Source organism: Sciurus carolinensis, chromosome 7 (assembly GCF_902686445.1).
Source record: "Sciurus carolinensis chromosome 7, mSciCar1.2, whole genome shotgun sequence".
Taxonomy (NCBI): domain Eukaryota; kingdom Metazoa; phylum Chordata; class Mammalia; order Rodentia; family Sciuridae; genus Sciurus; species Sciurus carolinensis.
The window spans coordinates 14,474,276-14,489,516 of record NC_062219.1 but is presented as its reverse complement, the minus strand read 5'-3'; the positions used below and the strand labels follow the sequence as shown (position 1 = coordinate 14,489,516).

The 15,241-nt window shown below is 39.0% G+C and overlaps 1 protein-coding gene across 14 annotated transcripts in view; it reads right to left on the bottom strand.

The window, feature by feature from the left end:
* Positions 1-15,241, bottom strand: part of Syne1 (spectrin repeat containing nuclear envelope protein 1) — a 443,098-nt gene that overhangs the window by 200,218 nt on the left and 227,639 nt on the right. For all 14 annotated transcript variants that reach the window (XM_047557257.1, XM_047557256.1, XM_047557258.1 and 11 more), the window contains 7 exons: positions 14,653-14,817; positions 10,795-11,151; positions 7,054-7,190; positions 6,328-6,505; positions 3,989-4,171; positions 928-1,071; positions 453-608 (listed from right to left, as the gene is read on the bottom strand). In XM_047557257.1, the coding sequence (XP_047413213.1) occupies positions 453-608; positions 928-1,071; positions 3,989-4,171; positions 6,328-6,505; positions 7,054-7,190; positions 10,795-11,151; positions 14,653-14,817 (1,320 nt within the window). The remainder of the gene's footprint in view (positions 1-452; positions 609-927; positions 1,072-3,988; positions 4,172-6,327; positions 6,506-7,053; positions 7,191-10,794; positions 11,152-14,652; positions 14,818-15,241) is intronic.

Here is a 15,241-nt window from a genome sequence, read left to right as displayed (position 1 = left end):
AAATTTAGGCAAACAAAAATTTATTCCAAACTTATTATATTGAGTCTGATAAAATTTAGACTGCTTTGAGTCCATGTTTTGCTAATGGAATTTAATTCAAGATGTTTTGGAACAAAAACTTGGAGTTGTGCCTTATGTGTATGTATTGAGTCTTCAAAATCAAAGCTCTGAGGAATGTATCATTTCAGGAATAAAAGAAGCAATTGGGGCAATCAGAGAGATCAGAAGTCTTTCACTCTTTGAAACCTCCCTTGATGTTTTCAGAGAACCACACTAAAAGGCAGAGCAGAGGTGATGGGCTTGAATGGCAAGCCCGGGGAGATGGCTCTCGAATGTCTGACTGCTAACCTGGGGACACCCTTGGGCAGGTTGGGATGGACGCCCTGCACACCTCCAACTCTGCAACGTCGACATGGGGATAGCTCTCACACACAGCACATGGCAGGCATTACCTTGGTTAAATTGCTTAGCGCTAGATACTGAGAAGACAGCTGCGACACTCTGTGCATAAAGCTCCTGCTGGCAGCTTGTCCTTCCCACAGCTGCTGAGCTTTCTCTTTCAGCCTGTTGAGCTGAGGCTCGTAGCAGTGAATTTCCTCAAGGACAGACTGAAAAGCACAAGCGAGTTACCATTCAGAGGCTGGGGAAAAGCACATGGCGGGCGGAGCTCTGGACCACAGAACATGGAAATAAACACTGGCAAGCGATCGGCATCCCCTGAAGGCTTTATCATCTCCAAGCTACAACCCAGCACCACAGGGGAAGGAAACAACTCAACCTCAAAGGAAAGAAGCACAACATCTGTCAGAAAAAGAGAAGGGACAGACTACATCCCAAGGTGGCAGAGTCCAACTGCAGAGTGCCCGGCATGCAGGCCTAGTGGACAGAGGAAAGGACAGGATGTGCTCCGGGTCTGGGCCTTATCACCTGGAGCTTCTGCTGCTCTCTCCTCTTGGCCGGCAGGTCATAAAGGCGGTTGCTGCTTTCCTGGACCAGCTTCTCAGTCTTACTCAGCCAGTTCTGTACAGGCTCTGCGCTTACTTCAAAGTCCTTCATTTGGATCTTTAGATTCTACAAGGTCATGGTATCAAGGGCAAAGCAAACAAGAATCAAGCACCATGTTCTGCATTTGCATTCAAAGCCTACTTCAACCCGGCCCTGCAACCTCTCCCCACGTTTTCTTCTTCCCAGTGTCTGGGACATTTCATCCTTCACTTTGGCAACCAATATAATTTCTGAACATCCTTGAAGAACATTTTTATAGTTCTACTGCTTCAAATATGTGTTTCCTAACTTTCCCGAACACTCAAGAGAGCACATCACCTTCTCACTTCTAGGCATTTGTTTTTATGCTTGTGGCTATAGATTTTTATCACAGACTGGCTGTGCTGTAATTTTCATCTGCTGCAGGCATGTCTGGTTTCCATGCCTAGCTTACGAATCCTGGGAAGGGAGAATCTCGGTCTCACACTTTCCAGGACACACCACTATACTGTGTAGGAATATCAATCAATCAGTCAATCAATCAATATATCTATCTATCTAGTTTACATGTTTATTATCTTCTCAATAAAATTTATTCTGATTTCAAAAGAGATAAATACCAAATAGTGTTGTGTGCTTACTATATGAGAATGTTGTAAATACTTGCAGAGAATCTGTGAGGAAACTACTAGTTCAAAAAGTTAATAGCATGTTATTAGGGTACCATTTCACTTTAGCAAAGGTGTTTATATCCACTGTCAGTTACCTATAAAGTGCTAGATTGATGTGAATTTTAATATTGTTTATATTACTATGTGAAACAACTTAAGATTTCAAAATTAAGTCAGCACTTTGAGGTAGTTTTGTCAAAGCGCAAATTCATAAAGGTTAGCTGAAAAATCTAAATGGTACAGACAAACAGAGCCTGTGGAAGAATTCCCAAGGCCCCATCTCTATCCAGCCTGGGATATCTACTGTGAGGCGACAGTGGTGTCTTTACACTCGCCTCTGAGGGAGATGGGCTAGCTATGGGAATGCTTTGGGAAGTTAAGACATCAATGGCTGAATGTCTTGGAGGCTCACTAAAATTTAATGTGCACTAAATTGAATGAATGATTTCCTCTCCACATGCATGTTTCAGTTAACGGGATCATCATCCCTGCCATTCTAGAAACTGAGGACCCAAACTTAACTTCTGCTTCCTCCATATGCTCCCTGTATAATTAACCATCAAATCCTGTTGAGTTTTACCTTGGAGATGAATTTTCCATCCCATTATTACTTCCTTAGTTTGTCCCTTGTCGTTTCATCTGGACCATTATGAAAAGCTTTCTTGGGTCTTCCAGCTACTTGCTCTTCCCCATTCTGGTTCATGCTGTGCTTAGTGAGTTAACATATTTATCTCTAGCTTAAACACCTGTAGATTGTTCACTTAGCCTTTCTCAACCAGGTTCTAGGAGTGAATTAAGTCCTGGTGCCCTAAAGTATGAAATGAATTAACTTTCTTCTGATGCCCTACAAGGGCACACATTAGGTTCCATCCTTAAGAAAACTATGGCTGGGCTCTGACAAGGAACTGGTCAAGAGTCAAGGTCAAACTGCTTAGTATAGAAGACATTCCACAATCTGGCCCTCATTTTTGTCGCTAGTTTTATCTTTGCTGTCATATCACCATTCCCACATTCATGGTTGGCCTACATGACACTTGGGCCCTGTGCATTTCTTCTTTGTGGAATCCACGCCCACTGTGGCAAATTCAAAGAATGCTTGACCATCAGTATTCGGTTTAAATGTCACCTCTCTGGACAGCTTCCTTGACTTCTGTAAATAGATTCAGTGGCGTCCATCTGGAAGTGACTTCTACTCCTGAATGTGCCCATATTATATTACAAACATCTCTTTGGGGACGGTTTCTTTTCCAGAAAGTGAACTCTCTGAGGCAAGGCAGCAGATGGGTCCTCTTAACTGCACTGTGCCTGGCTCGTAATGGGCATTTTTATAAATCTATTCCTAATAGGATGGAAGGGAGGGAGGAAGGAAGGCATGGACCAAATCAAAGAGCTGTACCCATCATGAAGAGTGGGCAGAGTAAGGAAACAGGCCCTTCCTCACCTATTCCCCTTCTCTGGGGCATCTCTTGAACAAGGTTTTTTTTTTTTTTTTTTTTTTTTTTTGCAATCGCCACATTGCACTAATGATTTCTATAGGGTTAGTGGTAAATTTCCAGAAACTGACAACAGCTCCCACCCCAGTAAATGAATGAGGCCTGCAATGGATGAAAGGCACCTATTATCTTGGGTTAGGAGAGAACTGAGGAAACACTTATTTTCTCTCCCTGAATAGTAGTTATCTATCATTATCTTTCCCTAGCCCACATTAATTACGGTCATAATCAAATTCAGGATCTATTTTTCTAGGAAGTGTTGTTTTAAGAGGAAAAGATGTTCTCCTCTCCATGCCTCTACATTTTCCTCAAGAGAAGAGTTGATACACAAAATTGATGATCTCAGAAGACAAAAACCATTGCACTGTGGCAGTGATAAGCTTTTGCTTGTAATAAATGGTCTCTGGAGAAAATGAAATTGTATCAACTTTGTCTCTCTGTGCACTTAACTCCTAAAAACCTACTACCTGATATTTGCATAAGTTACGCACTCTCACAGATAACATTTTGTAGCCATAAAGGGATATTTTTGTTCATTCTCCTGGAATAGCTCCCAAACTTGAGGTACTTCAAATAGAAGATGAAGTACTGTGCTTAAATGTTCCCTTGTGAACATTTAACAAACTTGCTTGGGCAAGTTTGTGGTGAGACGCCCTACCATGCAAGAAGCACCTCATTGCTCAGGGCTGCTCTCGTTTTCAGCACTGAGCTATTTTACAGCTACTCAGTTGTCCAGCGATATTCAAAGAGGGTGACCACATCATTAACAAGGTCCTTGGACACAACAAAACCATGTTTTAACTGATAACAGACACGTCTCTGTGGTTGACCATATCGCACCTCCAGAGCAGATTCCTTTTGGTGTAGGTTTGAATGAAAGTTCTTCCAGTCTTCTTTTGCAGTTTCAACTTTGGCCTGGACACTCTTCGCTTTCTCTTTGTCCAGCAGAGAACTCAGAAGCTCTCCCTTTGACAGCATTGTGTGCAGCTTATGCTGCCCATTTTCACTTTCTGACAAAAACTCCTAAAAAGAAAAACAAAATATGCTATACTTTAAAATTCTTTAATTTTTTCCCATGTATTTCTTAATGCAAAGAGAAGAAATAAGCTAATTGCATACATTAAGTGACCCAGGTCTTCCTTTAATAGTCAAGTGGTAAAGTATTTTATCTATTAATATAAATTCTGGCTTAATCCAAAAAGGTTGTGAGCTATCTTATGAACTATGAACTATTAAATAAAAATAAGTGAGAGAGGAAATGAGGACCAGGAGAACATAGAGTTGTAAAATCATTCTGGCTAAGTTTAGTTTACAAAATAATGCCATGTGGTTCTGCATAATTGATGGAGGTTGGTTATGACTTTGACTCTGAGCATCCTAGCTTCCAAAGCAAGAGTAAACACAATCAGGTACATGACTGGACTCACAGGGCCCATGCAATACAATGAAACCATCTGCTCAGCAGAAGCACACAGCTATTCCTAGAAAGAAATACACATGAATTTCCTTGGGGAATCTTAATGAAGTAAATGCTGTTACATGGAGTAATGGTACCATCATTAGTAGTTTATAAAAAGAGAACAGCAGAATAATTTATAGGGTTCTCTTTATGAAGGACAAGTCAATGGCATAACACCAAAGAGTAATTCAATAGTGCAGCCACAGCATGTACTTTTCCCATCATCTGACTGGATCCAAGGAGGGCTTTCACCCTCAATAAACAAAATTCTACATTAGACAGTAAATGGTCATTGATGTTTTCAGGTGACAATATTGCATACTATTCTATGCAATGGAAAAGACATGGGAAGTATAAGCTCAAGGTATTTAGTCTAGAAACAAAGAGAAGCATGGATGTTTCATATTGTGGATTTTGATAAAAGAAACTTGCTATAGTTTGGATGTAGTTTGTCTCCCTGTGTTGGAAGCTTGAGTCTTGATGTGGCAATGTTTGGAGGTAGAGATTATTGTGAGGTCTTAGGTCCCGGAGGACAGGCATTGGGGAAATTAAGTTTGTTCTCCTGGGACCCTGAGTTAGTTCTCAGAAGAGGGTTCCTCTAAAGGAACAAGACTGGCCTCTTCCTAGTTTCTTTGGTTTCCTGTCTGATGATGAGGTCTTTTGCTCTTGTGTGTGCTTCTGCCATTGTGGTGCCATTGCCATGAGATCCTCAGAGATGAGCTGACACCACTGCCATGACCATGAACCTTCAGAACTGTTAACAAAATAAACCTATTCTCTTTACATAGTAGCTGACCTCAGGAATATCATTATAGTCATGAAAAATGTACTAATACAAAACCTTACCAGGACAACTGTTTTAATGGACATACTACCCTCATACAAGGAACTGGGTCAGAGAAGTTTCTCCAAAACATACAAGTTGGTAATTGAAGCTCAAAAGTTCTACTCTCTAGCCTGGAGCAAAAATGGAAGAATTTTCAGTGGAGAAAATTTTCAAAGCAAGAATTATCCCATTATATCATGAACAAAGAATTTTAGAAAGTCAAATGAATATGGACAGTACAATTTCAGAGATTGCTTCCATCAAAGAAACTTCATGCATGGGCATTTACACATGGTTTTCTATGTACATATTCCCTCTGAAAAAAGCTCAAATTTCATAAGCAATTCTGTATACAAACAAGACTGTTTGTATACAGAAAAATCAGACACATATAATTATGAAAGACAATGTTACTGTGTATAAAAATGTTGGGGTTGAAGGTGGAGTGTGAGATGGCACCACCAAGTTGAAGTTAGATGAAGGGAAGACTAGGAAAAAAAAAAAAAAAAAAAAAAACGAAAAAAATCCAAACCCAAGCAAATGTAAAATCCAGCTATAATTCTTGCTGTTTCACACATCAGTTCTGACTTCATTAAAACTTTTTTGCCCTATTTGAATAATGGAAATAAGAACTTCACCTTACCTAATGTGGTCAGAGTGACAAATCCACTTGGAATGTGCAGACCCAGTACTCATTGCATAAAAGAGCTTTGATTATTTCCTAAACCCTCATAAATAGCATGCATTTATGCAAATGAATGGGCTAGTTTATTTTCCATTGTTTCAAGGGAGGCATTTGTTCAAAATTTGATTTCCTGAAGCAAAACTTTCATATGCAAGGCACCTTCTAATCTAATTTACCTCTACCATTAGAATTAACTGATAGATTCTTACCTGTATTTTCTGAAGACTTGTCGTCACTTCACTAATATTCTGAGGTATATCAAAACATTTGGCGGTAGTGATTTTTGCATTAACCAACCATTGCTGGAAATCCCTGAAGGCTTTTCTAAATCTTTGTTGTAAAATCTGTTCTTTATTCTGGCAGCCCTTCGATGCTTGCAAACAAAGACTGAAACAGTGATTTGAAAATTGAATGAAAGGGAAAATGATAAAGTTAATTAAAATATTTGATAGAATTAAGCATTCTTAGAATATTCATTTATTTCTTTCAGTAATGTATTCAATGCTTAACTGAAATTATTATTGAAATCACACTTAAAATATAAAAAGCTATAGTTTCTACTTGGTATAACTTTTTCTTTCTGTTTTTTGTTTTGTTTTGTTTTGTTTTGTTTTTCCTTTTTGAGATGGGGTCTCATTATGATGTCCAGGCTGGTCTTAAACTCATGAGCTCATGTGATTTTCCACCTTAGTTGGAATGTCATAGCTGGGACTAACAAGCATGTGCCACCATGCTCAGTTTAGCTCTAACTTTGTATAAAAATATTTTGAAGTTGGGAATGGAGGCTGTGCCTATCGTCCAACCTACTTCTGAGGTTAAGGCAGGAGGATCTCTTGAGAGCTAGGAATTCAAGACCAGTCCAGGCAATATAGAGAGACATTAGAGAAAAAAAAAAAAAAAAAAAAATTTTGAACACCTGGAAGGTTCTTGCTCACCAGTTATACTCTTTAATTAAGCCAGAAACTTTCCCACTGTATGTACTCAGGTCTCTGGAAAATCGACAAAGTTCATTCAGCTGAGACTTGAGATCCTCAGTTGTAGGCTCTGCTTTTTGAAGAGCATCTAGGATTTCCTAAAAGAACAAGCATTTAAATTAGGTAATTTCCATATACTCATATTATGCATGCATAAATTATAATATAAACTATTAGTGAGGAACAAAATAATATAGTAAATTCAGCATAAAATAGCACTTTGCTAATCTGCATTCTTTTCTAGCCATGGATAGATACTCCAGCATTAAATGTACTTAAAGATTAAGTGGTCAAATGACTCAAATTGAGATAAGAAAAAGAAAAAATATCCTACATTATTAAAAATGGTCTAACCAGGGGATGTGTATATTGTTTAAAGGCAAAGAAAGATCATTTTGAAGAAAGCAACACTTATTTTAGATTAGCAATATATATAGCAAATGATTTTATGTAGTACAATTAACTCCAGCATGAAGAATTCCTTATAATCCAGAGGTCCAATTAAACTAGCAGTTCATCCCTCTCATAGTTTCATTCTTAGAGTCTGCTATGTGTCAAGCATTTTGCTGGATTCTGGGGTGCCCTTCCTCCATGAATAAAGGTATGAGCCTGTTCTTTAAGAGCTCATAATTGAATTTATGAGAGACACACATGGATAATCACAGTACTGTGTATACTTAATCCAAAATAAAGTCTCAGGACTTGACACATACATCTCTGAAATCAAAGCCATGGTCACCTGGCAACAGAAGCTGCTTTGCAATTAGAACATTCCGCTTATAGGGCTGTCACAGGAGTAAATAAGCTCGTGAGTGTCAAATACTTATCACAATTTCTGGCATGCTGATAAACGCCTAATTAGCAAAATTAGTGGGAAAATGATTCCTGGATATTTAAATGAGTCTAAGGGGATCACCATATGAAAAAGGAAAAACTAAAATAAGTTAAGGAGGAGGGGACAAACAGATGAGTAATGACTCAAATAGCATTGTTGTTACTCTTAAGATCCTCGGAGATATTATTTGAGATGGCCCAGATGATATTTTTATACAAAGATATTTATTGAGATGGCCCAGATACATAGAGAAATCACATCCCTCATCAACAGTGCAGGTCTGGGCTGCAGCCTCATCCTGGCAAATGGCACCACTGTTTTCCAGCTGGTGTGCATGAGAAGCCTCAGCATCTCATGCGCGTCCCCTCTCACTCCAGGCCAGCCGTGCTCGGTGGCATCTTAGCCCCGTTGATCACTCACTCCTTTTACATCTTCATCACTTCCTTGTGGAACGGCCCAATGTTCTCCTAACTGCATTCCCATTCTCTGGTTTCCTTGCCCATATCTTGCTGCTCCTGGGACAAGTCTGCATCTTGGTCTGGTCTCCACTTTTCTATCTAGTCAAGTCATACTCGGGCTCCGGATTCAGCTCAAGTACCAGCTCCTCACGGATGCTCCGTACTCCTCCTGCCTCCCAGGGTTTCTCCCCTGAGGACACACAGCACCTCATGGGCACCTGTTACAAGGAGGGTCCCCACTGATTTTGTACTTGTGTGTCTTTTCACCAGAACTGCGGACATGAGAGCAAGGATGGGGTTCTCTTGGTTTGGCCACTCTTTATTTAGCTCAGTGTCTGGACTAAAGTCTTTAAAACATTTTCATTTACAAAATTCACCAGTTCCTCTCGTTAACTCTAAATGCTAACCCAGGAACTGCTATTTAATACTCCTAGTACACATTTTATTTAAGGGAGAAGATCGTAAAAACTAAAGAAAATTACTACCTACCAAAGAAAGCAAGAACACTGAGATTCAAGTCAGTCACTTAAATATTGGGTGACATTAAAGTGATCACCATTCAATTAAAACTTTACATTTAAAAAATTCCCATGATTTCATCCTAATTTTAAATATTCCAGTACAACCTTTCATTATATAAATACTGCATCACGTTATACACTTCTGATTCAGATAAATTCCAGATTGCCTTTCCTCTTTATTCAGCTAAAGAAAATGCTATATTTTCAACACTAGCAAACCAATAGATTTTTTAAATAAATGAGTTCTGCAAACACAATCAACAGGATTTTTTTGCAACATTGTATTATATATTTTATTGATATCTATTTTTTTATGTTTTAAAGGGTTTCTTGACTACCACTACTTAATACTTGAAGTTTAGGATGATTATTGTCTTTGTCAGCAATAATGAGATCACACAGCAAAACAAGGGCATAAGAAACCTAGAAAATCTACTGTTTTACAAACATTTTCCTATACATTCATTGTAATCAAATATTATTTATTTCCACTTTTTAATAAAATATTATTAGAAATGAAATATTAATATTTGAGGGTCAATGTACCATTGTCCTCAAAAACATTAGCTCTGGAGTCAAATGTAGACACAGACCTAAGCAGAGGGCTGTCATCTTTGTTATTAAAACTGAAAACCCACATTACTACTGCATTATCATAAATATTTTCATATCTCTCTTCTATTTTTCCAGTAATAGTATCAGTGTAATAAATAATAATAACTGGAACAAGAATGGAAAGAAAGGGACACAAAAAGGAATCAAAACAGTGTCAGTGATCACGTGGAGGAATTACAACTTCTTTTTCCTCGTTCTACTGAATGGATTACTACACTTCATTCTGTTGCATAAACCTAAAGGTCAAAATAGACATCCAAGACAAAACAAAAAACAAAACCATAACGCTTGAAAACACTAGAAATGAACTAGCATAAAGACATGATTATAAAGCTTTATTTTCTGGTGAGTTTTATTTGCTCACTTGATTTAAAACAAGACAGTGCTGGAAATATACGACATGACTTTCTTACTCGTCGGAGCTATTTTCAAATGATTGAAACATAAATAGAAGCAGAGAAGTTTACTTCACTAAACTTCCTTTTAAGGCCAGCCATGATTCAGAGCATTATAAAACTGCAAATATTGAAGAGGCTTTTAAAGATAGGACTGAACGGAAACAGAAAAGGAGAGGATTTTTAAACTGCTTCCCATTCTTCTCTACTCTTTTCCTGCTTCTTTTTCTCACATTTTGAAAGAGCTGCCATTAGTTAAAAAAAAAAAAAGAAAAAGAAAAACAGGAAGGCAACCCGTGAACCTGACAGAAGAGTGGAGTTAATGTGTGTTAACGGGCTAATTTTAAATACAGCTGTCAAAACCACACAGAGGAGAGCTAATCAGGGTCAAAACTATTAGTTGTGCTTTAGTAGACTACTAAATGTGTCTTTCAAAGCTATAAACTCAATCGTTTAGTTGTTTGCAATAGTTAACTGGCAAGAAAACAGCTATGACTCTTGTCTATTTATGCCTCTGCCCACAGGCCATTTTTCAGACTGAGTGCCTGTATACAGGATTACACGCTCTTACACCATACGCCGGAAAGTAAAATGTCTCCATTAGTTTGGATTTTTTCTACAGGAAATGATGGCTTCTTCTCCCCCACTTGTTGATTTTTACCAAAGTTTGATTTGCGAGAAAAGGAAAAAGATCAGACTTGGCAATTTTATTTAGATAAATACTACTTCCAAGTCTGAATGTTGCATGGTTTTAGTTAGTGAGAACATTTTTTTCTCTTTTAGCAATCATAAGAGCCAAAAAAATAATATATCTATATATATATGTATGTATATATATTTTACATTAACCACCAAAGGAGAACAGCAAGCCAACTTACTTGTCCCTGGTGCCAGCATTCCACTATCTCCTTGTCTGTGTTCTTGCCTTCCAGGAGGGCTAACTGCTGAGCCCAGGTTTTCAGAAGGGCACTGAACTGCTCCAGGGCCTGCTCCAGCTGAGCCACCTGGCCTGAGAACTCCTGCTCCGACAGGGCCATTTGACTGACCAGGTCCTCCAAGCTGCTCCGGGTTTGGAGAGCACTGTCTTCCCACTGCTTCCAGTCAGCGCGCAGGGCCTGCATCTCCGTCTGCATGAGCTCACACCCACTGGCAGCTGTGTTCTGTTTCACTTCAGGGGCCAGCGACTCCACTCTGCTCAGGCGGCCTGCACCAATCTCTCTGGAATCTATCAGCTCCTGTAATGGAATATCGCCATGGAAACCAAGGAGGCTCTGAGTCACTTGGGCTGCAAGTTTACAAATGTGTGCAGAGGGGGACTCTGTCCTGCTAGGAAGTTTGAGCGAGCGTGTGCGGGGAACCAGAATCAACACATGCACACCGTTCCCAAGTTATAACAGCAGGGAGTGAGCACTGAGAGGGACCAGCTTGTGGCAGAATAACCCAGGAAGCCACACCATCCGGAAACAGACTCAACAGGCACCCTGAACTCAGGCATCGTTGAAGTAGGTGGAAAAGTTTTCATAGTGATTTAAATATCTGCCCATGCGTGGTACATCCACACATGAATCCACACTTCCCCTACGTGGACGAACAGGGTGCAGAACTGTGTCCTGCTCTATCCCATTCCCATCTTCTTCCAAAGTTGGGGGCTTAAATCACATTGCTGTTGTGCCAGGAATCAAGCTGACCCGTCACAACAAAACAATGAGCCCCACTCAACTACAAATACTTCAGGACCTTCAGCAAACATTTCACAGAAACTAAAATGAAAAATTCACAGGCTGGCTTAATCAAAAGTTTTAAGTGACCTCCGGATTGGGATCATTTATTGCTGTCATTTTCACCTTGAAAAGAATCTCACTAGAAATATAACTATCTAGATACAGTTTTCAATCTTCAGGCATGAATACTCCAAAGGACAAAACAATGAAATTAAAGTATGCATTGTTAAATATATAAATAGTGGCATTTCCTTCTGAGAAGAGATTTTTCTGAATAGATTTTTTTTGTTGTTTAAATAATCATTCAGTTTTTATATGTTTACATATCTATTGCTAAAGCCAAAATTTGGTTTCCATTAATATGAAATTATGATTTCATTCCTGGATTAAATAGAAGAAAACAATAATTAGAGATAAAATCTTCAAGGAGAAAATCAAGTAGTAATTAACAAAGAAAATTTGCAATATTAAGTATGATGCATGCTTCAAAAATTATTAAGTATAAAGTATGTCTTATCTAGTCAATATAGCATAGTTTGCATTTAATTTAGTTTGCTTGAAGTAAATCTGTCTTCTCACAATTACATGTAGCAGGGCCACATTTTAGCATAGATCATTTGGAAGTACTTAGTTATGTAGTAATTCAAAGCACAATCACATGAAAGGTGGTTTTTATACATGTGTAAATGTGTCCTTACAAACAGCATTTAATGTTCATATTTGACCTTTCTTGGCAGAGAGATTCTGTACACTATCACTATCCCTGTTTATCAGTGTATATAGTAATTAGTGATTCAATAAAGGACATTAAAACTTTTTAAAAAGTGCTATGTCTAACACATAGATTTAAACACTTTTAATAATTTGCCTTTGTGAGCAATTTCAAATTTGGAGTTCAGAAGGTATCAACTGTCAAAAATCAGTTTCCCCCAAACAGTCTATGGCATTATCCCAGTTTTCTTTGGTGAGAAAATGGGTCATTTCAATACTCACAATCACCAATGTCCTCATCTACATTTTGAATAAGGACACCATCATTCATGAAGCATTTGGGGATGCTTTTTAAGTATATCTTCTTGTGTTGTAATTGGGTCCTTTAAAATTATTCTCTTCATATACACACATGAGCATTATCTGCACATACATGAGTATTATCTGCACATACACACATGAGCATTATCTGCACATACATGAGTATTATCTGCACATACACACATGAGCATTATCTGCACATACATGAGTATTATCTGCACATACACACATGAGCATTATCTGCACATACATGAGTATTATCTGCACATACACACATGAGCATTATCTGCACATACATGAGTATTATCTGCACATACACACATGAGCATTATCTGCACATACACACACATGCATTCATGCCTTCATCTGGGACACATCATGCCTTGAGTTACTCTTCCTAGTGGTTACTCCAGGGACAGGCTGGCCATGGCATCCAAGGACAGAGGAGCTACTTTATTTCCTCTGAGGTCTCTCCTACCACATAGCCTCCTACACTCAGGTCAGACCTGAACTGAGGGGCAGCCTCTGACAGCCTTCACTTTCTCCTTCCCAAGCCCAACTGCTCTGCCAGTTCCTTCTGTCTTTCCTATGTTTTTGGAAGCATTTTTATAAAGCCTTTTTTAAGAGAGAGGGAGAGAGATCAAGTGTGCATTTAGAGATCCAAAAGGCAGGCTTTGTCAAAGAGTTATCTTACTTTCTCAAACTAACTTTTCAGAACATTAGTCCATCTTTGCTATCTCTTCTTCCTACCTACCATTCACTCCCAAATTATGTGATCTGGTTTCTCACCTTGCCTTGCTGTGGTAACGGCTCTTGCGGTGTGAGTGCCAGAGTCCAGCTGCCCAACCCAGAGGCTCTCTTCAGCCTTTCTCTTAATGGCAGCCTCTTGCTGCACCCACCATGGTGACCAGCTCCTCCACTGGGCTCTCAGTGACACCACGGCTGCCTACTCCTCTGCTTATTATTACTTCTCTTTTCCTTTTCTTTCTCCCTTTCAATTTCTTTCATTCTGTGGCCTCCAAAGACTTGGTAGTGCCCAGGTTTGGTTTTGTGGCCACTCTTCTCTTTGCCATATATACTGGAGTTGGTTTCACCCACTCTGGGTACTTCAATGCCCAACTGTAGGCTCACAGTTTCCCACACTGTCTTTATTCCAGCTTCCTGAATATTCTATTGCCTTCTAGGCCTTACTCCCACATGGTCTAGTTCAATTCCATCTGCACCTCCTTGAATTCCTCTTGTCTCCCCCTCTATAACCAGGCTCCTCTCTACGCACTTGTTTTTCAACAGGTGGCAACAGCTCTGTTAACTCTATAAAGATTTGACCTTCACCTTGACACTTCCCACTTTGTTACCAATAGCCAATTAATCACTCATTTACCAAAACACTGGATTTTCTTATTGAGTGTGTTTTGTGTGCTAGGCACCATGGAAATGCTATCTATGCATGATCTAATTAGTTCTTAAAAAAACTATGTGAGGCAGGTTCTATTTTTCTTTTTCTTTTTTAACCAAAAAGAGATGGGGGTTTGAGGACATTGTTCAAAGTGACTTGCCCAAAGATACAGTTAGGACATCAGGTTCAGCCTAACAAAGATACAGTTAGGACAAGCAGGTTCAGCCCTGGTCTCTGATCCTAGAGCGTGCACCACATGAAGTGGTGTGAGTTCTCATTACATTGGTTTTATCAGCCCAGCAGGCTGGCATATGCTTCTTGGACTCTCATAGGACAGAAATAAGCACATTTGCACACAGAAATACACAGGGATAGTGTTACACATTGCCACAAGTGTAAAGTCTTTTGAATTCTTTTTAAAAATTCTTGTCTGTGTTTAGAATGACTGAGGTATAAAGCAAAAACCAGCAACCAACACCGAGACACTTGTAACAACAGAATCTTATACCAAATCCTTATCCCAAGTATGCTGTCTGCACTCAAGAACCCAAGGAACAATGTAGTATGCTATCAATCCATTTTCTGACCTTAATTTTTGATAATTTTTTCTGGGCTGCTGATGAGTCCCCAGACATGTCTGACCATCGGTGAAGTTCTTCCTTTGCCGAGTGGAGCCAATCGGTGAATTCCTGGACGGCATCCAAGTACATGAGATGGTCTTTCACAATCTCTTCCACTTTCCTCATTTTTTCCTGGCAAACAAGGAAAAGGTCACTTTAGCAGTACTTGTTATTAAGAACATGAAATCACATAAGATGGTAGGCCCAATAGACGTTTCTTAATGTATCTTGGAAGACTTCATTCTTATCCCTAGATTTTCTGAGTTTGTGATCTTAAAAAGAAAACTCTCAAATCTTGAACTGAAATGCTTTGAGGAAGCAACCATTCTCCCTTCTCTTTTGTAGCTTAGCATAAGAATCTATGTTTAATAAATAAATGTTGGCCGATACCCCTAGCAATCCACTTAATCAATTATTATAAAACCTGTTCTTATTATTGAAGCACTACTCAGGTCAGCTTGGCGAATAGAATTCTTTAAATGCATTTGCCCACTAAATCCTCACACAGTCCTGTGATGGGGACACATCATTATACCCATTGCATAGGAAAGGACAC